At 34.2% G+C, this 27503-nt stretch overlaps 5 protein-coding genes across 12 annotated transcripts; 3 read left to right on the top strand and 2 right to left on the bottom strand.

The window, feature by feature from the left end:
- Nucleotides 1-7226: 7226 nt before the first annotated feature.
- Nucleotides 7227-11574, top strand: LOC120776111. 7 transcript variants are annotated; one of them, XM_040106609.1, is made up of 8 exons: nt 7227-7313; nt 7720-7977; nt 9170-9402; nt 9504-9515; nt 9599-10863; nt 10980-10985; nt 11104-11250; nt 11313-11574. In XM_040106609.1, the coding sequence occupies exons 2-8, from the start codon at nt 7803-7805 to the stop codon at nt 11392-11394; spliced, it is 1920 nt and encodes a 639-aa protein (XP_039962543.1). In that variant the 5' UTR covers nt 7227-7313; nt 7720-7802; the 3' UTR covers nt 11395-11574. The 7 variants fall into 7 exon arrangements, with proteins under 7 accessions (XP_039962543.1, XP_039962551.1, XP_039962571.1 ...); XM_040106617.1 differs by having other exon boundaries at nt 9173-9402; XM_040106637.1 differs by lacking the exon at nt 9504-9515 and having other exon boundaries at nt 7228-7313.
- A 12-nt stretch (nt 11575-11586) lies between these two features.
- Nucleotides 11587-12287, bottom strand: LOC120776136. Its single transcript, XM_040106676.1, has one exon. It carries the CDS (start codon nt 12223-12225, stop codon nt 11881-11883), a length of 345 nt encoding a protein of 114 aa, XP_039962610.1. The 5' UTR covers nt 12226-12287; the 3' UTR covers nt 11587-11880.
- A 293-nt stretch (nt 12288-12580) lies between these two features.
- Nucleotides 12581-17335, top strand: LOC120774250 (nuclear hormone receptor HR96). 2 transcript variants are annotated; one of them, XM_040103723.1, is made up of 6 exons: nt 12581-12874; nt 12933-13641; nt 13710-14914; nt 15909-16118; nt 16219-16428; nt 16496-17335. In XM_040103723.1, the coding sequence occupies exons 2-6, from the start codon at nt 12954-12956 to the stop codon at nt 16694-16696; spliced, it is 2514 nt and encodes an 837-aa protein (XP_039959657.1). In that variant the 5' UTR covers nt 12581-12874; nt 12933-12953; the 3' UTR covers nt 16697-17335. The 2 variants fall into 2 exon arrangements, with proteins under 2 accessions (XP_039959657.1, XP_039959651.1); XM_040103717.1 differs by having other exon boundaries at nt 12581-12870.
- On the bottom strand, nt 17318-18621 carry LOC120774262 (WD repeat-containing protein 91). Its single transcript, XM_040103734.1, has 3 exons — nt 18297-18621; nt 18101-18241; nt 17318-18040 (listed from the first exon to the last, which is right to left on the bottom strand). Exons 1-3 carry the CDS (start codon nt 18538-18540, stop codon nt 17469-17471), a joined length of 957 nt encoding a protein of 318 aa, XP_039959668.1. The 5' UTR covers nt 18541-18621; the 3' UTR covers nt 17318-17468.
- A 310-nt stretch (nt 18622-18931) lies between these two features.
- LOC120782169 (telomerase-binding protein EST1A) lies at nt 18932-24363 on the top strand. The gene is made up of 14 exons (XM_040114306.1): nt 18932-19311; nt 19411-19916; nt 20027-20569; nt 20635-20745; nt 20800-21009; nt 21084-21145; nt 21210-21355; nt 21416-21542; nt 21604-21699; nt 21761-22292; nt 22353-22503; nt 23384-23534; nt 23594-23730; nt 23789-24363. Exons 1-14 carry the CDS (start codon nt 19065-19067, stop codon nt 23923-23925), a joined length of 3156 nt encoding a protein of 1051 aa, XP_039970240.1. The 5' UTR covers nt 18932-19064; the 3' UTR covers nt 23926-24363.
- Nucleotides 24364-27503: the final 3140 nt, after the last annotated feature.

Genomic DNA, 27503 nt, shown 5'->3' on the forward strand with positions numbered 1-27503 from the left:
GCAGCTGCTGCAATTTTCTCAGATTACTTTCAACTTGCAATATTTATGTGAATATTGATACCGTTGCAATATTGCAATGAGGTGATGTGTGACGCATTGCTTCTTTGCAAATTTTGCACGGATATAAGAAGGTATTACATGTACATACATATGTCGTTATATAAAGCATGTATGTTTGCATGTGCTAATGTGTAATTATCCCATTTGAGCATTAGAAATGCAAAATGAATATTAATGCAGCGTATATTAGCAAAACCGAAACTTTTTTCCAATCATTTGCATATTTTCTGATTTAGTCACCCATACATTTTCCCAAGCTCCCTTTTCATTGGTAATGTCACATGTCATTTCCAATTGAATCTTACTACCTCCATCACGTCTAGGACGGCCATCAACATCAACACGTGCTTGAGGATCGACGATTAACAGTCAGCGATCTTACTGGCCTCGTTGGATTATCGAAAGGATCAGTGAAAACCATTTTGAAAGATCATTTGGGCCTAATAAAAGAGAAAACACGAATCACCAAATTTGTTCGAAAAACAGTGTCGCATTAACGTCTGTGCAAAAATGCTTTCCGACTACCAGGATGTCATGAAACGTATTAATACTGGCGATGGGTGTTGATTCTATGTTTACGAACCGGAAACAGACGATAATTCGGTCGAATATCGTGGAAAAGAATAGCCGACGCCGAAAAACCACGCCAAAGTAGGTCGAATTCAAGATTATGTTGGCAGTTTTCTTCGACTATCGAGTTGTGGTGCACTCCGAATTCCTTCCGACCATCCAAACTGTCAATAAGAAATACTTTTTCGAGTGTTAAGCGTCGTTTGCGCGAAGCTATTCGTAAAATAGGCCAGCATTATGGATTGTCCTGCCCGAGACAAATTTGATCCAATTTAGTGTGTAAACACACTAGCCGCTTATTGTTTACATTACAAGCTTTTTTTACCATGCAAATAGAATTAAGAACGGCTTTGCTTGAAAATTTGTGTTTCCACTTGAATCACAGCTACGAAATCCTTGAAGAGGTCGCAGAAGTGGTTTGAAGAGTCTACCTTATGACGAACATTAGTATTTAAGTAACACAAAGCTTTCCGTGAGTTTCACAGTAATTCCATTCTCGTTACAATAGCAACTAAACCGTTTTTGAGATGAAAGAAAGTAACAACTTCTTTGAAAAACTACTCCAAAGAACTGCTCGTATACATAGACATAGTCCAACACTCGTTACAATAGTAGAAATATCTTCGAAGAATATCTTCTTATATTATCTTATTCTTATTTGAACATTTCACATATCTTAGATTCGACAATTATAACGATACCTCAAAATATTCGCTTCTTTTTCTGCTTCTTTCGGCATTTTCTTACATCTATTAGTTTTGCTTTTGGATAGCAGCAAAATTGTGTGGAATAAAATAAAAATGAACTTTCTTCGGTACCAAATAGTCATACAGAAGGAGAAAGAGTCAAAATCATCAACTTTACACTCCACTTTCTTGTTGATATCTCTTTAATCCTTATAAAATCGTCAAACAAGAAAAGCAGCTGCAGTGAACTATAGCTACATACCCTTTACAAATAAAAAAAAACTTGATTTTGATTGTCAAATAAAAACAAGAAAAAAACGTTAACTTCGGCCGAAGCTAATATACCCTTCACAGGTGCATTTCTTTTAGTAACTAAGTGTCCAGTTTGTATGGAAGCTATATGCTATAGTAATCCGATCTCAACAATTTTTTCGGAGATTATGTTATTACCTTAAGCAGTAATCTATGTCAAATTTCGTGAAGATACCACGTCATATGCGAAAATCTTCCATACGAGCCCTTGATTTCGATCGTTCAGTTTGTATGGTATTGTAATCCTATGCTATTGTAATCCGATCTGAACAATTTTTTCGGAGATTACATTGTTACCTTAGAAAATAATCTGTACCAAATTTCGGGAATATATCTCGTCAAATGTGAAAGCTTTCCATACAAGAACTTGGTTCCGATCGTTCAGTTTGTATGGCAGCTATATGTTATAGTGGTCCGATATCGACAGTTTCGACAAATGAGCAGCTTCTTGACGAGAAAATGACGTTTGCAAAATTTCAAAACGATATCTTAAAAACTGAGGGACTAGTTCGTATATATACAGACAGACGGACAGACAGACAGACGGACATGGCTAAATCGACTCAGCTCAACATACTGATCATTTATATATACACTTTATAGGGTCTCCGACGCTTCCTTCTGGGTGTTATAAACTTCGTGACAAACTTAATATGCCCTGTTCAGGGTATAAAAATCCATAAAAGTTTTGCTATAGGGCTCCGATCTGAATGGCAGTGAAAGCATAACACCAGGAGATAGGGAAGCCGATTCAACAAACGATGACGAAGGAGCGGACGTTCCATTGACCGACCATGAAGAGGTTCGAACAGCAAATGCCCGTCTGAAGAACAACAAAATGGCGATGGTCGATGAATTGCCGATCGAGCTGTTCAAATATGGCTATAGCGGCGAGCTGATAAGAAGAAAACTTTAATGAAAAATCTCTCCAATACGTTCTTTTCTTATCTCTATAAGGTTAACTTTTTCGGTCAACCTCATTGTATTATCATTAAAAATAATTTTGCGCATTTTTGAATGGTTTCATACGGTTCTGCAAATTACTTACGAATGTTTGCTTTGTCGGATGCGACGAATAGATAACGGCTCTTTAAACCAGCTGTATGTTATCAGCAGCCGTTTTTTGGTTTTCTTGAAAAGTAGTTACATATGACTCCCATACAGATGGATTGATTAAAGTGACGCTTTCAAATAACAAAATAACTATTTAGCCTGCCTGCTATTGATTTTTGGTCCTCCTTCAGAGGCTATCCAAGCACGAAGCACTTGTATTGTAATAATCCTGAAAATATATGCATATGTATATGTGTCAAAACATACACTAGTTACATTTGTATTTACATATATATGTATGTAATCCAAAATACAAATAATATCCTGTTGAAGCACAACAAGTCCGTCGCGTTTGTCGTGAGAACTTGCAACATTGTGTGGCTAGTTGTGGTTTGTTGGGCAAAATTAACATTTGAATTTGTATTTTTATTGCGCTATTTACTTATGCCTAAAAGGATTATAAACTAGTAATGGCAAGGAGCAGAGCCAATGGCTATTTACCTTACATGGTCAATGCCAATGTTGACTGTTGGTCAACCAGAACAAATAGGATTTGAGTATACGCGCACATACTTCAGCTACATACATACATACGTATTTAATAAGTAAGCAAAACAGCGATTGCAACTCGAGCAGCAACAAGAACAACAAAGCGACGACTATGTAACGCGCGCACAAGCAATCATGTGCTTAACCTTTTCCCAGTTTTATTGTGTTTAAATTGAATGTAGTAATCACGAACCGAATTGAGCCACTGCCAAGACGGCGGAGGAGATAAGGTGAAGAAGGCTAGCAGTGGCACAATTAAATCGTAGGAAAAACAAGCGCGGAAAAATGAGACACAATAGAGGAGAGGTTACAAAAATAGCAATAAAATGCAATCGACGACGAAGGACACACACACACACACATATGTATGTATATAGAAATTTACATACCTGACGGCATTACAAGAACACATGCAACGGCTAGAGGCGCTGGTCAGCGCAGTTTGAGATCTTAACGCACCATAAACAAGTCAAACCAGGATCAGGTTCAGGTTTAGGTCCGCTCAAGTCAACTCGGCGATCGAATTCAACCTTATGCATTACAACTTCTGCTGCGGCGACTGCGTTCATGCAGAAAGGATTTTCTCAATCGAGTGTCACGCACAACGGCTACGTGTGTGTGTGTGTGTGTGGAAGGCAATGTTTGTTTAGTAATCAAATGCGACATCGAGCGATTAGATCGCGCATAGCAAAGCTGGAAAAGGTCAGCCGCACTGGACTTCATCAAACGCGGAAAGCGCGTGCACTCAAGCACACACACACACATACACGAACACACACAGCTCAGCATGCGCTTGCAAATGAACTCACATTATGTTTAGAGAACGTAAGACGATCGCCTGCAAGGATATGCCACCGCACATACCTTATAAGCTTTAAACCGTTAGCTATTGTCTCAGCCGCACGGGGTGGCAAAAAGGGCAAGTTTACAATACCGTTGCTTGACCAGTGGTCAGTTGTAACGGCGCTTATCGCTGCCTCGTACTTACTTAGTATGCGCCTGCAGCGAGCCGTTGCTCAGTTGTAAAATTGGAAAATTTAATCGCCGAGTAAATATTGTAAGCACCAGTAAAGCTGAACAATGCAAAGTAATTAACTGCCAGCAGCTACGCATTTAAGCATGGCATTGCATTTATATAAGTATGTGTTGTAAGCAAGCATATTTTGGTGTCTGTATGTAAATGTGAATTTGCACCTAAGCACATTAGAGCCGCTAGTGGACGCCTCAAGTGTAAAGGATACTTTTCGCAGCTCGCCGTTAGACTGAGGGACGCCCAAAGTCTAGCGCTAATGCACTCATTCACGCGCTGGCCGCCTCGAGTGACCGGCGCTTTGTTAATTTTATCGCTTCGTGCGCTTGATATGCGTCATAATACCGTTGAATTATCTCAAGGGGGTTTCACAAATTACAATAGACACTTATGAAGTACGGGAAATCCATTAATACGTTGATCGCTGTTAGCTTCTTGACTTGGTATTCGTTTTTATTGAGCTTTACGATCTTGCAACGAAAACCCGTAGACTATTTAATATTTTTAATATGGATTTATTTTGCTCACTCCACTCAATTAGTTCTTAGATCAATATCACTTGAGTTAAGATGGAGCGAAAACAGAATCTACATTGCAGTTTTTGGTTGCTGATCGCAGCGATACTCTAACGAAGATCACTCTAAAGGTAAGGTAAAATAAATCGAATTCACTCTTTCAGGCTTTATTAAACATTTATTTGAGTGCTAAAATTTGCATATTCACATTTGTTATAAAATTCCCGAAAATCTTCGAAAGAACGTTTTTCTAGAGGACCTCCCCAAGTAACGATGATTCTACATACATCCTTATACTCTCTTAACCAAATCAAAAATCGGCACCTTAATCTACGTAATACTTACTTCTTCTTTATTGGCGTAGACACCTGTTATGCCATTATAGCCGAGTTTACAACAGCTCGCCAGACAGTCTTCCTTTTCACTGTTTGGCGCCAATTTTGGATTCCAAATGTAGCCAGGACCTTTTCCATCTGGTCTTTCCAACGGCGGCTACAGCTTCAAATGCTTTTAGAGTTGGAGTATTTTATCCACCGAATCGATATTCGCCGTTTCCAATGCGCAAAGCTCAGAGGAAAGGTTCAAGGGTAAGCGGGAGTTGGAGCACTCCATAATGTTTAGTTTAAGGTTACCGGCTGGAATGTCTTTCAAGCATAAGTACCAGATATTAAGGCAGCAACAGACGTAGTAGGCGTTGGTCGCACAGGAGATGCGAATGCGAGATTTTTCTGTCTTAGAGTAAAATGCAGGACTATTTGCTCTCAGCTCGTTAGAGTTCTTAGTGGACATTGTCCAACAGACATTCAAGAGATAAGACTAAATTGTCAAAGTTGTATGGAAAAATGTGATGCGGAAATATTCAAGCAGTTTTTCTTTGTCTAGATTTGCAAGACTGAGGTTGGAAATGTTGACAGTCATACTTTTGTCGAACCAGGAGGGATAGAAATTTGTGATATAATTATATAATTATTATAATATATTATTCAGAAATAAATAAATGCAGCGGTTAAATGCATTTTTAAATATTTTAACTTTTTAAAAGTGCAATTCCAATAATTTTTGCACTCATTGCATTTCAACGAATTTCATCCCATGTCACTGTCATTGTGCCAAATCGAATAAAATCACACGTAAGCATTTATGTATGTAAATGTGTGTGTCATTCAATGCATATTTGCCAATTGCCTTTGCTCAAGGAGGCGTTACTCTATAGTGTCAGTGAGCAATTATTTCATTAGTATTCATTAAAAATATGCACAATTAAAGACAATTCCGAAAAAAAGAATAAACCCATTGTGGCTTAGTTAAGAAATTTGTGCTTTTCAAATTTAAGTTTTAATACAAAAAAGTTTAAGCTTGCTTTCAAAGGATGCAAATTTCTTCAACTTTATTTTTAAATAAAAAAATGAAAGCTGTTAATCATTACACAATTAAATTGCAATTAATTTTACAAATTTAAGCAGTTTTTTGTAATTAATTACTTTCGTTTTTTTTTTAATTTTGTGTTATTATTATTTTTTTTTCACTATTATCAACTCTTATTTTTTATATCTGACTGCTCAGTTTTTGCTCTTCGGTTTTTTTTTAGCAAGCCACTCGGCAATTTAGCGAATTCAATTGAATTTCCTTGACATACTCCCATTTGCATCGACAGCTGAATGCTTCACACCCAGGTGGCGCCCGAAACACATGAAGCAAAGGACCTTCTGACATTTTCTTTTTAACAAAATATTAATTAAACATTAAAAGTTATCAAATTTAATATTTTTTATTGTTTCTATAAAAGTTTATAAATTTCCAAGCAGCAAAATTATTTAATTTTGCTTTTCAACTACTTGTATCAACTCATGAGAAATTTGTTAACCAAAATTTCAGTAATAATATCCTTACCACCACTGTAATTCAGCTTTTTAACAATAAGTGCATTGTAGTAAAAAGCATATTAGTTGATAAGACAAACAATTTAATATAATTTATTTAAGCACAAATACGTTGTAGGAAGACCGTATTGAAGAAGTGTAAGCTTGTAATCTCTGATAAATCTTGCGGATATTTCCAAATAACGAGTTTGTTATGTTTTTATTTTTATAAAGCTATATATACGAAGTATAAAAATATTACGAGTGTGCCGAACTCCATTTGCATATTAAGCTGAGTGCAAGCCATTAATTAACATTAGCATGAATACTTTTTATACGCAAAAGTACATACATACATATATACATATGTACATGTGTATAAATATATGCACACCGTTTGTTGCATATATGTACATATACATATGTATGTATGGATGTAAAGTAATGTTTATATTCAATAGGAATGTCCATGTGCTTACCGGCCTAACCGTTCGTCCGTGTGTTCACGCTGGTCGGTGCAGTCGCCAACATGGAATTTAAAAGAAACAAGTTTTTCCTCCTCATTCGCGAATAGTTTGCAATGTTTGGATCGTTGACTGGACATTCGAGTTCATCAAATGATCAAACGGTGATCAGCGCGCAAGGAGTATAGTACACTGTGGTGTTAATACGGTATTTGGTAAGCATGATACATATGATAATTGGGAAAGCGAATTTTTAAGTACAATAATGATAAAATAAAATAGTGTGAAATTAAACAAGTAGTGATAAAAGTTGATAAAAATAATAATTATTAATAAAAATAAAGAATATAATTTTTAAGTGTTAAATATGCTGATTTTACTTTTTTAATTTTGTAAAAAGTTTTCTGGTAGAACTAATGAAATTATGTAGGAAAAATATATTTTAGCGCCAGCTATCGGAAAATAGCTAACCAACATTTGAAGTAAATGTCGATAACAATAACTAAAAAGCAAATAAATACTGTTTATACAGAGAAGGCGTATTATACATATAGCTAATACATTTTTATGTAATTTTCAATTTTTAACAATTATTAATGGTCCTCTTTCATAAAATTTTAGTTAATTTTGTCAGTTAAACAAACTTTGCGCTTTCAAACACTGAAATTTTGGAAAAGAAACATCCGTCAAAGAAACGCCTGAAAATGAAAAGTACTGCCATTCTTAAATTGCACGTCAACGGATCTACATCATCCAACAAGGAGCAACCACCTCCATTGGAAGAGTTTTACAAGCAATTGCCAGAGGACCAAGAATTTGTAACTCCCGAGAAGTATCCGGAAAACTCTGTAGAATCCTCCACAAAACCAGAGTTAGGAGGTAAACTGATTTTCTCTACTTGTAGATATAAGTATGTGAAAATGGTAAAAGTCTTCTACAAAAAATGGGTGAAGGGAATGCTGATGCAATAACCTTGAAGATTTCACTAAATATATATTAAGTATACATACACGCACGAAAAAATCCCGAGTTGGATACCAGGAAATTAACTGACCGAATGAGTATAGGGGGTAGTACGTTTATATATATGTATGTATATACATATGTTTTAAGCTTAAATTGGATGAGTAAGTGCATTCAGATAAATCAAAGGAAAGTAAATTTGCACATGAAGCTTAACCTCAATTGGTAAGTGTAATTTTATTTTTTTGTTTGTGAATTTAGCTAAGCATCACGTCGTGGAACTATGTGAAATAGCATAACTATGTAAATACATTGAAACATATGTATGTATAGTATGTACATATATCAGTTAAATTCTTTACAAATGTATAATTATACATTTGTGTGATATATTTTTAAATGGCAAAACTTACAAGCATTCAAGTGTAAACAACGATCAAACTTTAATCTAGTTCTTTATTAATAAGTGTAAAGAAGTCGTGACCACACCCGATTATTACTGCTAACATATATATCACACTTATTTAGATGTACTCCAATTACTTAATTGACACGTACCAATGTACAAAGAAATTAGATACATGCTTGTATGTACATATTTACGTATCATGTGTGAAGTAATTTTAAATTTAATAACAAAAGCACAGTTGAGTCTCATAAAACATTTTAGAAAAATTTAGTTGCAAGTAGCCAGTAAGTTATTGCACAGCTACTTTTCAAGCGATCGTAATATTGTCTATCTAAGGCGTTCATCATGTCAAATTCAAGCCGTAAGCTTAATTTTAAAAATTTTCCATAAAAAAAGAGTTTTTGATTATGATTTTTAATTATCATATGCTTGGGCGTTATTAATTATTATTATTATTTTTTGCTATTTGTACACTTATTCATCAAACATTCCAAATCAGGTGAATTATTTTGAAAATCATTCTTTCAGTGAAAACCTTGAGTAGATTTTTGTGCTGAAATTTTCCAAAAATAACAAAGGTATTTGAATATTTGGAAATGATCTGTTACTAACAATAGAAGGCATCTTATCTGTGTAAACTATATACTTTATTTTCGTTAAATATTTGGAAATTACACATTTCCCATTTCTTATCGTCAGCAGGAACAAATACCGAGCAAACAAAAGTAGATAGTGCTGCTGTTGCAAACAAAGAAAACGGTACAATGGTGGTGGAACAAAACGGTTTGAATGATGGCGCCGACGAACAAATGTTAAGTGGTGCTGAAGACAACGAAAAATTGGCCGATAAGCGTGAAGAAGTAAAGTTTATCAAAGGAGGTGACCAACAAAATGGTGATGCGAAAATTGACATTGGTGCTGTTAATGGAAAGGTATGTGAAACTAATCATATAAATATTTTTTGGGATTAACGAAACTTTAATAATTCTATCATGTATAAATATTTGCGTACAATTATTTAATTGCTACGCAGGATAAAGAATTGGTAAGCTCTATACCATGCTTCACATTTTTTGTGCCCACAAATTAGCCAATGCCAAATTTAAGTATATTCTTGATTAATTTCAGGCTTTCACCGGCATGTCCAAAGAAGAACTGATGAAATACGCCAATGATCCATTTTGGGTACGTTTACGTTGGATTTTCTTCATAGGCTTCTGGGCCATTTGGGCCGGGATGTTGATCTGTGCCATACTTATAATTGTTGAGGCGCCAAAATGTGCCGCTCCTGAGCCACTACCGTGGTACAAACGTGGCCTCCTCGCTAAATTCAATGCACTCGAAGCAGTAGCTAGCGATATCGACAGCGCAAAAGTGGTGGGAGCTTCTGCTGTCATATATGAGTTGCCACCTGCACTAACTTATTCGGTACATGATCCTGCTGTTGAGCAAATAATCAAAGCTGTCGTTGATAGTTATAAAATTGCGGATATCAATGTTATACTGGACCTAACACCAAATTATGTACCAAGTAATTCTACATTGTTTGCTGAAGCCAAAAGTGACAAATCAAAGCGTTCAGCTTTCATATGGAAAGAGGGTGCCCAAAATATCAGCAATTGGCGTTCACTTCAAAATACATCAGCTTGGGATGAAGTCGAAGCGGGCAACTATGTACTCTCCCAATTCGGTGCCGGTCTATATGATTTGAAAATGAATGACGTCAACGTTAAGAATCAATTCGAAGACGTTTTAAAACATTTGTTGACTTTGGGCATCAAAGGATTCCGTTTGAAGAACACCAAATTCTTTTTACTCTCTGACAAGACTCCTGATGAGGTTGTTTCTTCGGATGGCAATTTCGGACATACTGATTATGGATTTTGGACACATACTCATAGCACCTTCCAAGAAGGCCTTGGCGATTTGTTGTATGAGTATAAAATGTACGTAAAGAACATTTCTGCAGATGCTTTCTTATCAGTGGCAGATGATATTTTACGTCCAGAAATTTACCATACTAAGAATGGCGAATGGGGTGTAGATCTACCGATATATGGTCCACTTGTGCACACTTTGCATACAGGTTCAAATGTTGCAAAACTTCGAAGTGAATTCGAAGATATTATAAATGCTGTAGGCAATGACACGTGGCTACAGTGGAATTTTGCTGAGCAATCACCAGCTGATAATCTGAAAAGCGATCCTTCGGCAATCGCATTATTTGTGTCGTTATTGCCAGGAGTACCAGTTGTGGCAATGACTAACACATCACTTTTCAAAGACTTGAATCCAGAAGTTTTTGCTGAAATAAAGCAATTGCGATTATCACCCTCGTATATGCATGGGGAATATAATGTTTTTCCTGTAGAAGGCCTCTTTGCTTACTCCAGGTAATTTATATATATGTATATAGTATATTGTTTAAAAAAAAGACTTGATTTACTTAATTTACTAAACGTATACTATTCCATTATTCGATTTATTTACTAACATGCACACTTTATAGGCAAAGGTGAGAAAACTGTGAAACTAAAAGTATTTTTTTTTATTTAAAAATTTTCTGTAACTTAATGGAATGCTATGAATGAAAAAGTATTCATTTTAACTCAAACTTTTCCTTTATTTTATAGAATAAAATCTGGTAATCCTGGTTACTTCGTGGCTTTCAATCCATCAAATACTACTGTAAAAGGCGAGTTCGTCTACCCGTCATTGCCAGACAAAATGTCGGTGTATGCTCTTAGTGAGAACTATAATATTTCGGGCATAACAGTGAAGTAAGCATTCACCCTGATTTTGATAAGTGATTCAAATCTAATATTGTTTTCATTATTTTCAGATCTAAAGTTCAAACAAATTCTGTAGAGGTGCCCCCTGAAGCCACCATAATACTCACTTACGTACCTGTAACATCAGGCTAAATTTATAATGGATGGATATCCTTATATTCACACATATTAAAATGAATGTGACAATATTATAAAAAATACAAAATATTATGTGTATTAATAATGCTGAAAGTTAATCACGTTATGCATAAAGAAAAAAGTTACCGCTTTACAAAAATAAATAAAATATTTATTTCAGAGTTGAAAAACGATATAAATATTATTAAAGGCATTGCAAAAAATATTCCGTTGTTTTATTGCATAGAAACTTTTAATACTTCATAACAATCGAATAAATGTAATATATCATAGAGTGGTCGAACAGAGCTTGGATATAAAAAGATACTGTTCAAATATGCACCTTTTTTTAGCAATTTTCGTACAGGTTATCGTTTTTTTACTCTTTCATATTCGATATATAAATGTGAGATACGCTATCTAGAAAATTTTTAAAAGAAAAATATGTTATGGCGCTCTAATTAATGTTTTTCATTTATTTAGTTTATTGGTTTTATAATTTCAACTACTTTCTTTTAACAAAACTTCATCAATTTTCTCTTTTTGCTCCTGAATAGCATTCTTAAGCAACTGAGCCTCAGTTTCCAGTTCTATTTTTGCAGATTCTAACTTAAGCTGATAATTCCGTATTTCACTGTTAAGCGTTACCAAGTCTTTGTGATCAGCAACTGCTTTTTCGAAGCGATTCCACCAATCCTGGTGTTGTGCATCATTACTGGGCGATTGTCCTTTTAAAGTCTCGGCACTCAAGTCTACATGAAAAGTTTCCATATCTTTCAATATTTGCTCAACTGTTGGCGGAGAAGGCGGAGGTGGATATTTAGAATTTTTAGATTTCTTTAACATTTTTTAAAAGTAAACAAAAGTTTAGTTTTGTATTTCAATATGTTTTATCAAAGGTTTCTGGATAACTGTTATGACAGTTGTCAGCTGTGTGCACATTTATCGATGTATAGTATTTATCGATATTTTGAAATAAAATTGAATTATTTAACATTTATATATTCAAAATTTATGAAAATAAGACATTTTAACCGTAAAATTGCAGCTCTTTGGTGATAGTTATAATAATGTTAATTCACGGTTATATTTAATAATATAAAAATTAACAAAATTATTTACTTGTTAAATTTTTTTGTATGGCAACTGTCATTGTTCACCATCGGTCGAAGTATCGTTTGACATTTGATAATTGTGCCCTATTGTCTGATATAGTTGTTAAAAAGATATTGGAAATTAGCTTCAGCATATTCAGAAGGCGCTTTAAGGGTATTTACATTTCATAATGACGTTGGGAAACATAAAAATGTTAACTATCAACAGTTACAAGAATCAATAAAGATAAATATTGCAGCGCTTTAGTATAATAATAAGGAGGTAAAAAGTGGACAAAGTCGCTAGCGAAATTAATTAACGCGCCGAGCAGAAATTACAATTTATCGACATTAATTATTAAATTGCAGAGTTGCGGTGATAACGTATTATATGTTAGTAGGTAAGCGCAACATAAAATTGCTTGTTTATTTCTATTTAAAAATCTTTTCCAAAAATAGTGTATTAAGGATTCAGTGGAAATGTCACCGCCAAAAAGCTGTGCTGTTTGTGGTGACAAGGCATTAGGATACAATTTTAATGCTGTTACATGTGAAAGTTGTAAGGCCTTCTTTCGCAGAAATGCCCTGGCAAAGAAACAGTTTACCTGTCCCTTTAGTCAAAATTGTGAGATTACTGTGGTTACTCGACGATTTTGTCAGAGATGTCGTCTGAAAAAGTGCTTAGACATTGGTATGAAGAGTGAAAATATCATGTCTGAGGAAGATAAGCTTATAAAAAGACGTAAAATAGAAAACAACCGCGCTAAACGCCGACTCAATGATAATAAAGCGGGATCTATAACGGACAGTACTGCATTTGATATGGTTTCACACGATTCGCAAAGTTCTTTTGACAGTGGCAAAGGCACAGGCAGTAATAATAGTGCATCAGCGGCTTTGGGTAATCAGTCATCACCTTTGAGCGCGAATGTGCCAATACGGTCTCCAACAAGATCGCCTCTGTTAGCAGAATCAGACGGAGACGCAAAGCCTGAACTAATGACCAGTGAGGAAATAGTTGAATTTATTGTTGGTGATCCCGATCGAGCATCGCAGATGATAAGCAAATTAATGCGTACAAAAGACGAAGCGCTTGCTATTGTGGAGAAAATACTCACTTCTCAGAAAGACGCATTGCGGCTCGTATCACATTTGATTGCATTCCCCGGTAAGATATCATGACATTTATTAATTATTTTTGAATTTGAATAATAACTTATTCCTTCTTTATATTAGGTGACGCATTGAAAATAATTAGTAAAATTATGAATTCACCATTTGATGCATTAACGGTGTTTACAAAATTTATGAGTTCGCCTACTGATGCATTAGAAATTATTTCAAAGATTGTTAGTTCACCACAAGATGTTGTACAATTCATACGGAATCTTATGGAATGCCCAGAAGACGCGCTCGATATAATGAATAAATTTATGAATACACCTGCTGAAGCTTTGCGCATAATCAATAAAATATTCAATACGTTGAATCCACCAACACGCAGTGATGAATTGCATAAATTACTTTTGGATGCTACAAAGGAAAATAAGGATAAATCATTCCAACCAACACAACATGCATCTACAGAATCGGAAGGCACTGAAAACGGAAATTATTTGCTGCATTCAATGCTCAGTAACAGTCCAGTTATGACGCAAGATTTTGCAAATGATGTGTCCCCTCGTGATCAACACACAATGTCGGCTACTAACTCTGATTTAATGGTTGAATCGCCCATAAATATACAAGGCATGACAATAAGAACAGACACACCGGATCACACATTAACACCCATTCAACCGCAGACCTTTCAGCTGGGATCTTCAGCAGAGCTACCTTCAGTGACAGCCTGCATGGAGAACTCAAGACAAGGTATTTTAATTACGCCCACAGATTGCTCTATTGACAATCACGCTTTACACTGCAATTCACCAACAAGCATACAATCCAACATTGAACTGCCAAGTACCTCAGCCGAACTCTTAAACCCAAATTCGCCTACAGACTTAACGTCTGATGCGACAGACTTTAATAGTGAGCACTTCGATATAAAAACGTTCATACAAAATTCATTTCCTGACAATGCAAGTGGTGGTGATAGCTTAAATTCATTGGAGTCTGTGCTATCCGAGGTGATAAGAATAGAGTTTCAGGCTTTTAACAATTTACCGCCAGAGCCTCGTGTAAAACAAGAACAATTTCAATATCAAACACATAATATGACCATGCAAAACTCTCAACAACAGCAATGTGGCTACAATGGTGGCAATACACAATTGCAACAGCCAATTATTGGCCCGCCAACGAATGCAATAATGGGTCGGGATCTCAATGAAGCTGAGCAAATGAAATTGCGGGAGTTGAAATTGTCCAGCGAAGCACTATATTATCCAATGGACAACGATCTATCTCTACTTATGATGGGTGACGATAGAGTTAAGGTGAGTGAAACGTAAAAGAAATCGATTTATGTAATTTGTTTTTGTTTTTTGCTTAAGTGCGCATATCTTATCTGTTAAAATGTGCCCAAAAACGCACGAAATTGGACACCTGTTATACTTAACTCACACTAGATCAAAATTCATTGCGCGAATGCTTGTATGAGTCAAATGTTTTGTTTGTTAAAGCGTGGGTATAGCAAGAATTGTCAATTGATGCGTACGTATAAGAGTCGATGTGAAGCCCTTGTACAAAAAAACTTTGTGTGTTATCCACCACTCTTGTTTATACGTTAGGGGGTTTATTTGAGTCAATGAGTCAGCCAAAATTTTGTACATCTGTACATATGTAAGCATTTCCGATCCGAGTATTTAGCTATTGCTAGCACTAAGTCTTAAATGCTCCATAAATATTCGACATGGTTTATTGTATCAATTACTATTATGAATAATTATCACAAAAAATTGCTAGGCGTGTAGAAAAATATAAAATCCGACATAATATCCCACATTGCATGTTTGTTTTCCCTGTTACATATATTGATTGGGAAAATGCGTAAGTTTCTAATCAAAATAAATAGCCCTTTTTTGCTGCTGGCATAATCGTTAGAAGTTTACTACTCTTCACATTTTATATACATATATATGAATTTAAGTAGTTAAATATACCTATTTCCGTTTTGGAAAATTTTTAATTTTTTTTAATTAGAATTTTTGTTTTATTAATTCATCTAATACTATATACATACATACAATATTATATATTTTTAACAACATAAAATAATAATTTTCGTATAATATATTTTACTAAATTTAACGTGGAATATTGCCCACGGTGCATTAGACAAACAAACTTTTAGGGCAAAACTACAATATTTTTTGTTCATTTAAAAGTGTTTAATACGAAATTTAGTCTTATTTACATAGTAATGACTATTTTTGAGCAAAATTTTGAACTTTATATGACTAATGCAATGCAAATGTATTCTATCCATAGCCAGAGGACACGCATCAGGATCCGAAACTTTTACAGGTGATTAATTTAACGGCAGTCGCCATAAAACGCCTAATAAAAATGGCTAAAAAGATAAGTGTGTTCCGGGATATGTGTCAGGAGGATCAAGTGGCATTACTAAAGGGTGGCTGCACCGAAATGATGATCATGCGTTCCGTGCTAACATATGACAACAACCGTAATACATGGAAGGTAAGCGTTGTTATTCATTAACAAATTAAAATTAAAAAGAAAAATTATCAATTGTTTAATAACTTAAAATAACAAACTTTTTGTCATTGCATACATTCAGTTGCCACACGTTTCCAATATGGCTCATGTACGAGCGGAGATTTTAAAGCAGGCAAAGGGCAATATTTACGAGGAAATTTTGAAATTTGTGGGTACATTCGATGAGAAGTGGCGCATGGATGAAAATATAATTTTGATTATGTGCGCTATCGTGCTTTTCACACCGACGCGTCCGCGGGTAATACACGCTGATGTCATTCGTTTGGAGCAGGTACGTACACATACACACATAATACAATATATTCCTAAAAATGTGTATATTATTAAATCTCTTCTAGAACTCTTATTATTATCTTCTGCGAAGATATCTGGAGAGCGTCTATCCTGGTTGCGAAGCAAAGTCAGCTTTTATTAAGTTAATACAAAAAATTTCGGATGTTGAACGTCTGAATCAATTTGTGATTGGTGTTTATTTAAATGTGAATCCCTCACAAGTAGAACCGCTATTGAGGGAAATATTTGATTTAAAAAATCATTAGGTAATTATTAGTGCCGCGCTACTATTCGCTTGCTTACACTATATATATAGAATATATACAGATAAATAATGTTGGAACTACTATATATACTCGTACAGTACCATTGCTTTGTAGTTATTTGTTTTGTTTTTGTTTTTTTTTATGCGCCAGTAATATATTTAGGAGCAAAGTAGATAGTTTTTATTTCTGCAGTGCTATTTTAGGGCATTATCGACCACTGCACATTTAGAAAATCAGCTATTTTAAAATAAATAAGGAAAAAGTAGATCATTTTTATAATAATATGAATTGTTGAATGTAACGCGAAAGCAACTATATTAATACACTGCATTGTATAACACATAGAAATGTCTCGTCAACTCGGGTGCATGTGATAAATGTACAACACTAACTAGTTATTACAAACTTAAAGTTATGCTATTTTTAATATTATACACAGATAAATGAGAATGTTGAATCCAAATGCAGATATACTATATAGACACAAACAATTTTAAATTGAGCAACTATAATACATCACCTATTCACTGTTAGATGCAACACAAGTTGGTAGTTTAAACTGTGCAATTTATATAATATAGATTCAATCTAAAATATGTTTTAATAAAAAAAAAGAGTCTATTTTGTGTAACAATGGAATATTTGTATGTCTTTATTTCTATCGAATGCTTGTGAATTATCGATAATGAATATTTATGAAGTACTTTAGTGAGCATATGTAAGTGTTAATACTATAATTAAAATATTTCTTATTCCTCTATGTAAAATATCTTCAAATCCAATTACGCCCTACACTACCCGAACGGCGTTTGTTGGCCTTGTCATTAGTTCCGCCACTGCTGGCGTCTTTACGACCGCCTGTGTCTGGCGACCCACCCGATCCAATATTACGTATTAACAAACGCAATCCACGTGCCTGTGCGTCACTCGCTTGCGCCACATTATTTACTTCGGACGAGATTACCGAGAAATCGTCTACTACATGCCCGGGGGGACTTACATCAAATGGCAAAATGTCACTAAGACTTTGTTGAGGTCTATATGATGTACGACGACGCACGCCGCTCGAATCACTGCCGGCAGTATTAAGATTTTGTGTACTATTTGATGTCGATAACTGTTGTTGCACTTGTTGTAAACGAGTTTTCAGCAAAGCATTCTCTTCTTGAAGACGTCTTATGTGGGCGGCCTCATACTCTGCACGCACGAATGTTGGTTGTGGTAGACATTGATATATTGTTGTAAGAAAGTTACGCAAGGATAACTGTAATGTATCTTGCCATTGTTTTGAAAAGTACAAAGCAAAAGTCGGTGATTCCTCTGCGTTTTTACAAAATGGGAAATCTGAAAAAAATTCCCATTTAGAATAGTTTGTGTAAAATTAATTAGTTATAGTGTTCATACAAAACCAGTCCTTCCATTCGCTTTGCTTTTGCAGTTCTGCTGCGAGTTTTGCAAAGAATTCAGTGACTTTGTCCAAACGATTGTTTGAATACGCAGTCACCAGGTAAAGCTTCAACAGACTATTTTCCAATTTTTTTACAGCTTATGATGGAAAATAATTTAAATGAGAACCTGTGAATGTCGAATCAAAACATACCTGTAGCATAAGTGTGTTCCAGTTTGCTGAAGAGATTACTATCTAAGTGAGTCCAAAGCGAACGTAATGCAGTTAAATCATGATTTTGTATACACTGATTAAAACTCTCCAACAATTTTTCAGAACGGAAGCTTTGATCTTTTTCAGTTCTTTGTTCTTGGTCAAGTGTTTTTAATGTGGAGGAGAAACCACGAAATACCAAATACTCCTTTAAAAGATTGTCGATAAATGTTATTTGTGCCATGTTTTCAAAATTTTCACAATTCCCTTAATTTGTTTGGAAAATGAAGAAAAATAAGATGAAGTAAACAGCTGTATAAATGCTATCAAAATAAAACAAAAAACTTCAAAACAATACCAGAGTTGCTATTATGGGGCCGGGCAGGAGAAGTTAACTTTATGTTTAAATAGTTAACATATAAAATCTTTTTAACGTTTACATATATGCATACAAAAACATCAAAAACATATTAAATTACTTGTAATCAAGCAAAGAAACCAGAATGATTCATTTAAATTATTAAAGAGAAAGTGAATGTCTATTGAATCTTCGATTATCGATAGTGTTGCGAATAGCGAAGTGTTGTAATGACATCGCCATCGTAATCATTTGACATTTTATTATGTGTGCATACACCTTTTGCCAATTGCAAATTTTGTATGAACGCGTGGAATTGTTGCGAGAAAAATTCGATTTTTCGTATCTTAATTGCGCGCAAATTAAACCTAAATAAATGCAGTGGTTGGTGGAAAGTTTGAAATTAAAATATGAATCAAAAGGGAGCGCGAGAACAAAATGATATATCGATAATAAGGAATCTGCCAAAGCGACTGCAACAGAGGATCGTTGAAGATGTTAGCGATAACTCATTGGTAACAGTTGATGATACAGCAAGGCAAAGTTCTAGCGGTCAACCTTCGACGTCCAAGGGAGGCGCAAAAAACGATGATAACGATAAGATGTCTAGGCGTTTTCTGCAAAAGCAGACGAGGCCAGGTAATGCCAACCAGCAAGGTGAGTTTAGCATTCAAAATAGTCATGCTCAAATTATTTAATTATTATATTTTATTAAATTAATTTAAATTTTAACAATACAATTATTTTTCTGTCAAGGAATCGGAGCCATAGACGCTACGAGCATTAATTTTTTCTTGCAAAAGAATGCGTCCTGTACCAGGACACTAAACAAAAACAATTTCAAAAGAGAAACTGTGCCCGTTTTGGAATCCAGCGGGAAAGAAGTTGCTAGCAAAGCAACTAATATCAAAGAGGTTACTCCATCTACAAACTCAAATGTTGGCAATAGTTCAATACCAGGAATACTGCGTTTCAACGATGCCAAGCATATAAAACTAATTGCTGCAGAAAAAAATATAAACGGTAGTGAAAAAAATGTTGGCCGAGACAACGGTAAAAAAACAACAACGCGTATTCATCAAATCAGTGAACAGTTCACGAAAGCCGAAAACATTTTAACAAAATCACCCGCACGCCAGTTGCAACGACAACTGAAGCAACCACCTTGGTTCGAAATGCTTACTGGCGTACAATATGTTGAACATTTACCAAAACTTTACGAAAAGTTCACATCGATATTACAGCAAAATAAAGTCATTGAGGTAAACTGATTGCATAATGCAAGCTATATTGAATTATAACAATTATTTTCTGTCCTATTTTTATATATATATATTATTATTTAATATATTTTTTTATATTTATATTTTAGAATTGGTCAGAGTTTAATGAAGCACGCGTAGAGCTTCAAAACATATTTACGAATCTGTTACTGCAGCAGTTGAAATTATGCTGTGAACAGAAAATTGACACATTTTTTTGGAAGTTGCTGTACTATAATGTGCGAGAATATTTCATATCAAACAGCAAGCTAATTGCAGATGATATACACAATAGATTCCTTTTACTTATTGACGAGGGTTTAGATTTCTACACTAATCTACATATGAAACTTAATACAAAATATATAAATACCGTTCAGAAGCAAACAAATATTCTGTTACAACACCCAGCAAACAATATTAGCATAGAAAAAGAAGTACCACCACAACGTTCAACGCACAAATTTGAATTTATCGCCAAAGTGGCCGCCCAGAAGCTACTGATTTGTCTGGGTGACCTTTGTCGCTACAAAACTAAGGAACTGCAAACAAATGATTATACCGACGCAGCCAAATATTATCAGCAAGCACAAGTTTTGATACCAACAAATGGCATTCCCTACAACCAATTGGCCATCGTATCCATACATGCGGTAAGTTGAACGTTTTGATAGCTCCTTTATATTGGTATTTAAATTTATATAAATTTTTTTCGCAGCGCAAGAAATTTGACGCCGTTTATTTCCACATGCGTAGCTTAATGTCCTCCAATGCTATATATTCAGCACGTGAGAGCCTTTTGGTTTTGTTCGATGAGATTCGTAAAAAGGTAAATTTAAATGAAATAAAAGACAAAATGAAATATAACTAAATGTTTTTAAAGTATGAAGAGACTGAATTAAAGAACTCGCCGGTGCATCAGGGTAGCCCTCGAAATAATAGCAGTAGAAATTCGAAGTCGTTGCGTAAAGAAGTTTGGATACACGTGGACGGCGTGCGGCGCTTGCATCATTCCTCTGAAACGGATAACATTAAAAATAAAAGTGCTGCGCTAATAGAGGAAAAAAAGTTGAAAACGTTGACAAGCGAAGAGGCAAGTGCAGTGTGCATTATATAATAAAAATATTATTCCTTCCACAAATTCTAATTAAAATTCTACCACTTTAGCTGCTGCGTCGTTTTACATCGTTGTATTTGTACATAATTGGAAAACTATACACTGGCATAGGGTAAATAATATTTTTTTTTTTTTGTATTTGATAACACAAATTTGTTTTTTTTTAATAATTAAAGCATGGAGTCTATTGTCGAACAGCAACGCAAACTTTTGGCGGAGCTTAATGTCCTATTAACTCGCAGCCCATTCCCAATGAAACGATCTCGCCTACTCAAAATTGTAGCATTAAATATTTTTTTGCTCGAGCACAATATGCACAAAGGTAAGTGGGAATTACTTAATATTATATGTAATAATTCTAAATAATTAAAAATTATTTCAGAATCACGTCGTGAAATCCGCTACTATGCATTTAATTTTTGCAATCAGTTCCTTGGCCTCCTCTTACAGAAGTGCAATCAATTATACGAAACATTCAAAGTTGACATATTGGATAGTGAAATGCTTTGGTAAGTTGTCGCATGTTGCATTTATAAGTCATACTTCTGTACAATGATTTTCTAACTACAGTCATGCCGATCTAAATACTTTACTACAATATATAAACGTCTATATGGACTGGTTGGCGCGTCATGTGGACATTTGGGAGTCGGTGCGCAGTGAAGAGTTAGTTATTTGCACATCTGTCTGAAAGATAATTTTAAATTTATTCCATTTCAAAACACAGACATATCATTATTGATTGCTGGACCGAATGGGAGTGCTTTTATCAATTTCTTAGACGCATGATCGATAAATCGGCCATAAATAAATCGCCGCGCCGTGTGTTGGAAGAAGAGGTGTATTTATTGGGTTTTACACCAATCGCGTCCACCACCAATAACGGCAGTGTGCAGAAGAATCTTGACATGCATACCTCAAATGATAGAGAGCAGTTTTTTCCACGAATTTTAAAAATATACGCTTTTCATAAACAGTATGAAAAAAATCAAACGAAATTGCAAATGCGCAATGACACATTCACATTGGAAGAGCTGAACGGTGCTATGGAGAAGGTGTTGTGCACGTTGGATAGTGACGAAGACGATAACAGTGAAAATATTGTGGTAAACGGCGAAAGCGTGGACTTGACGCTCAAAGAGATTAACACAACAAAAACTGACCGTATTGAGGATGCGCAAATTTCGCAATTGTCAAAGAGGAAAAAGGAATTGGAGGCCCGATCGAATGTCAAGAAAATGTATAGCGCAAAACTGGAAGTAAGTTTTATGAAATTAAATTTCCGGCTTCCGCCATATAATTGTTGTATGCTTTTACAGGAGATACTCAAATTCGTCGACACCACGGTATATATAGAAGTGCGCCCGAAGTACCTAATGCCGGACACAAATTGTTTTATAGACTGTCTTGATGATTTCCAAAAGCTTATAAATGAATATAAGCGTTACATACTCGTTATACCATTAACTGGTAAGTTATTGGACATAGTTAAAGACAGAGTTGCAAATAATGCATTATTAAAAATTGTTTTAAAATTTCTAATTCCAAATAACGGATTGAAAATCAAGCAAAATGTTGAGTAAACCGCATTGAGAATTAAAAAAAGTTTATCTCAAGTACCGGGTTAAAAAAGAACTTAATTTCGAGTACCGGATTGAAAAAGAATAAAAATTTTACACAAATCCGGTATTGAAAATATTTTTTTAAACACAAATAACGGTTTGAAAAATTAAGAAGAAAAATAAAGAAAGGATTAAAAAAATTGTTTTTTAATAAAAAAATTAAAAAAAAAAAACAAAAAACAAATAAAAGAAATTTAAAAAATTAAAATATAATAAAAAAATTTAAAAATCAAGAACAGAGGTCGACAAACTTACATATGTACATATATAACCGATTTATATTTTATAAACTAATATTTTTTTTTAAATGATTTAAAATTTAAATTAATTTTTTTTAATTTATTTTTTTGTTTTTATTTTATTTTTTAAATTTTTATTTTTATAATTTTATTTTTTTTTTAATTTAATTTTTTTTAAATATAAATTTATTTTATTTTTAATTAAAAAGTTTTTTATTTAATTTTTTAAATTTACATTTTTATTTTTTTAATTTAATTTATTTTTTTTATTTTATTTTTTTTTTTTTAATTTTTATTTTTTTAATTTTATTTTTTTTTTATTTTTTTAATTTTATTTTTTTAATTTTATTTTTTTTTTAATTTTATTTTTTTTTATTTTATTTTTAATTTTTTTTAATTAATTTTTTTTTAATTTTTTTTTTTTTAATTTTATTTTTAATTTTTAATTTCAATCCCTGTTAAAATATCAAAACTCAAATGTTTTTTTAGTTGTGAAAGAGTTAGACGGTCTTTCTAAGGGCGTAAAAGTGGAATCTTACCAAAACTCCTTGCAATTTCAACGCATCCATCACTATGACGACGTGTCCACCTGTGCTAAACGTTCCTTGGACTTTATACGCAGCGCCAAAAACAATGTGAAGTATGTAAATGTTTATCTTGCAAGTAATTGTTTTTTAATTGTCTTAATTTACGCTGCAGATGTGCCACTTCAAAGGGTTCTTTCATCAATGCTTCGCTATTTGCACTGTGCGAGGAGGAGAACGTATCCAATGATGATAAAATTTTGGCCACCGCGGTGGCACTTTCGAAAACCATGAGCACTGAGACCAATAAGGGTAAATATATTGAAATGGACTAAAAAAATTACCAAATTTAATAATATTAACTTTGCAGATGGCAAATATTTTATACAAACCGAGTTTGTAATGATCACCACAGATCGTAATTTACGCGTGAAAGCGTTGGCGCGCAATTTGACTGTCAGCGAAATGGGTGAATTTTTGAAGTGGGTCAAGGATTGCCATACCTAGCACTGTGTAATCATTTTATTTACTATATACAAGGATTTAACCCAAATAGTTGGTACGCCTGTATGAATCACGGAATTTGTGCATATGTGTTTGTGTTGTTGAATTAATTTCGCAAACATACATATGCATTACAATGGGTGGTTCGACTTCTTATATATATACATATATACTTACAATATACACAAACTTTTACTGCATACTTAAATATATAAAAAATATATATATATCTATATATATTTGTACAACTCGGTGCTAATATCTATATAGCCATACTTGAATTTATTTGTACATTTCGATAACTATTATGCATTCTTTTTTGTAAACTTATGCATTGTACCTACAATTTGTTAAGCGTACAATCGGGTTTAGGTAGACTTTTATACAACATTTTCCGTGTGAAATTTTATTACTTCCAATAAATGTGATTTTGCTATCAGATATTATTTTTTTGAAATTTGTTTTGACTAGTATTAGAGGTGCGTCATTTACGGGATTACAGCGTTACTTTGGTGATCGGACTCCGTTTAGATACGTAAGATCTAAGTGAATTTTTGAAAATATAACAATAATCAAATTATATCCGTTTGAAATGACCTAACAACAACAAAAAAGCGGCGATTTTCCAAATTGAGCGAGTTGGTAACTCTGTAAGCGTCTTCCTATAACTCATACCTTCTTGTTCGCCAATAAATTAAACCATTTTGTTATTCATTAGAACATAGAGCGACATATTGGTGGAAAATAATTAGAAACCAGAAAAAGTTTCATGAATATATCTTTTCTTCTGGGTGTTACAAACTTCGAAGCAAACTTAATATACGCTCTTCAGGTTAAAATTTTTTGAAAATTCCACTCAGATTTTATTGGGGGATTCTTTGCGCTTTTATTTTAACAAACTTTTAATTAAATCCTCATAGTTTCGACATCTACGTAGGTTGCCTTTTATATTTCGGGATTTGGCAACACTAGTGTTGAAATCTGGCAACTGACAACTTGATCATAAAGTTTAACATTTTTAATGTTATACATATTCAGAACGTTTTAACATACCTCCGCTGTTTGTGTTGTTTACAGTAACATGAAATATTAATCTCAGCCAAAAACTGAAATTAAATCGCAAACATTTTCACTCGATTATTTTTTACAACTTTCGACGTGGGTTAACGCACCAACAGTTCCTCGGTCCACGTAATTAAATTGGTAGCGATGAAACTCCATTAAGGACCGGTGTTTAGCGATGGTTTGGTGAATTCAATTGGGATCGTAGATTATTCCAAGACGAATTTCATGAAGGTCGTGCAACTTTAGGCATTAGTGGGACTAACATACATTCAATATTGCATGGACATTTGACTATAAAAAAATATTTGTTCACTTTGGAGCCCACACAATTTGTCGATTGCTCAAACAAAAGGCTCATGTCTGTTGGTCGAGAGAAATGTTAAAAAAATACGATAGCGAAGCTTCGAAACACGTTTATGAAATCGTGACAGACAACAACTTGAACAACTTGACATATCGCAACCATACAAGTACATAGATCAACGCAGTAATCAAACCTTTGCGAGTTGTCTTTCAAGAAATTAGGATAACCAACCGCCCTAGACGGATCACTGTTTTCCACTATATTACGAGCTCTCAAACATCACCTAAAACAATTGAATTTTTCAGCACCCAAACCTTAAATTAGATGAGTCAGCCACTTTATAGTCCTGATGTGGGGCCGAATGACTGCTTTTTATATCCGTACGTAAAAGATAAACCAAGAAGTAAACGCTTTTCGACACCTGAAAAGGCGGTTGATGCGTTCAGAACGCATGTTTTGGAGATACCTCAATCAGAGTGACAAAAGTGCTTCGAAAATTGGTGCAAATGTATGCAAAAGTATATAGATCTTAATGGAGAATAGTTTTGAGAAGAACAATAAAGCTATTTTCGATAATTAAAAACGGGTGATCCATTTCGAGGTGATCTAATTTTTTAAGGAAAAAACACAGAACGTTTAAATTTAGTGGGGAATGTTTATTATCATTCGAAAGAACATTATTTGGCATTTATTTTTTGAAGATTATCTCTTACAAATGTTGGCTGCGGCAACGTCTCAGATGGTTCATCCGTTGAGTCCAATTTTCGATGACTTGTTCGAGCATTTCCACTGGTAACTGGCGAATGACACGCGTGATGTTTTATTTCAAGGCCTGAACCGAAGAGGGAAAAGTCTAACGATCTTGGTGGCCAATCGACCGATCCAAAATGTGAAATTATCTGCTCACCGAAGTATTTTCTCAATAAATCCATTGATTGATGCGGTGTGTGGGTAGTGGCGCCGTATTATTGAAATCAAATGTCGCCGAGATCACGAGCTTTCATTTCAGGCGTCAAATAGCCGGTTATCAAGACCAAATAATGGTTACCATTGACGATTACGTTCTCATTGTTGTTTTTTCTGGATGAGATGGCAGTTCTTGAATCTCTTCAGTTTGCTCTTCGCCCCAAATGCGACCATTTTACTTTTTTACAATCCATTAAGCCTCATCGCAGAGCAAAATTTGGCTCGAAAGCGTCGAATATTCTTAGAACTTTTCAAGAGCCATAGCGCTAAGCGATGTCGCTTGGGAAGGTCGAGCAGCTTCAGTTCTTGCACAACTTGTATTTTGTACGCTTTCAATTTAAGATACGCCAAGTCGTTCTATACGTCAGTCTTACTCGCTGCGAACGGCGCCGAATCAACTCTTCACTTTCAGCTACGGCTGCTTTAATGTCATTCACTGCGGGTTGGACGTGATTTATTCACTCGAATATTATCCAATAATGAATGTTGGGTCTCAAGATGGGCAATGGTGTACGCTCAGTAGATTATGTTGACCAGTGTTGAGTGAAGCGCGCGAAACACATTCTTTATAGAACGTGAATTTTCGTAATAAAATTGGACGATTTTTAAACGTTGTTCAGGCGTAAGTCTTTCCATAAGGAAATGCCAAATAATACTGAACAAAAATTACGTGACAGCTTGACGCGACTTACGCGGGATCTGTCAAAAAAAGGCTATTGAAAAAGTATCTCTATTTGGATCATCCGTTAGATCTTAATGGAGAATATTTTGAAAACTTATGATGATTAATATTTGTTTTTGTTTTCTTCTAATGCCAAAATATATAAGGCAACAAAACCTTAAATTATTTCGATGACACTTAGTCAAACTTTTCTGCACGAAACCCAACTCCTGTTCTAAAAAAATAAAACACATTATTTTTCCTTTATAATATATTTTTTTTGCATTGTATATTTGCTTATTATTCCTCTTTTATGCATTGCTTTATTCTATGTATTATTTGCTTTGCTTTAAAAATTATTCGCTAAAATTTGAAACCATTTTTATAAACTAAAAGAATAATTATAAATAGCAATAAATTATTGTTTGTCAAATTTTAAAACTTAAAATTAATTATTAGCGGAAAGTGTATGTTTACAATTATTTACCTATCTATATATAGGCATATGTATGTATATGTTTGTCAATTAATATTTGCAATAATTACTATTAGCTTTCGATTAAAATTCTTTTTGCTTCTTTTGTA

The sequence above is a fragment of the Bactrocera tryoni genome, chromosome 1 (genome assembly GCF_016617805.1).
Source record: "Bactrocera tryoni isolate S06 chromosome 1, CSIRO_BtryS06_freeze2, whole genome shotgun sequence".
NCBI classification, from domain to species: domain Eukaryota; kingdom Metazoa; phylum Arthropoda; class Insecta; order Diptera; family Tephritidae; genus Bactrocera; species Bactrocera tryoni.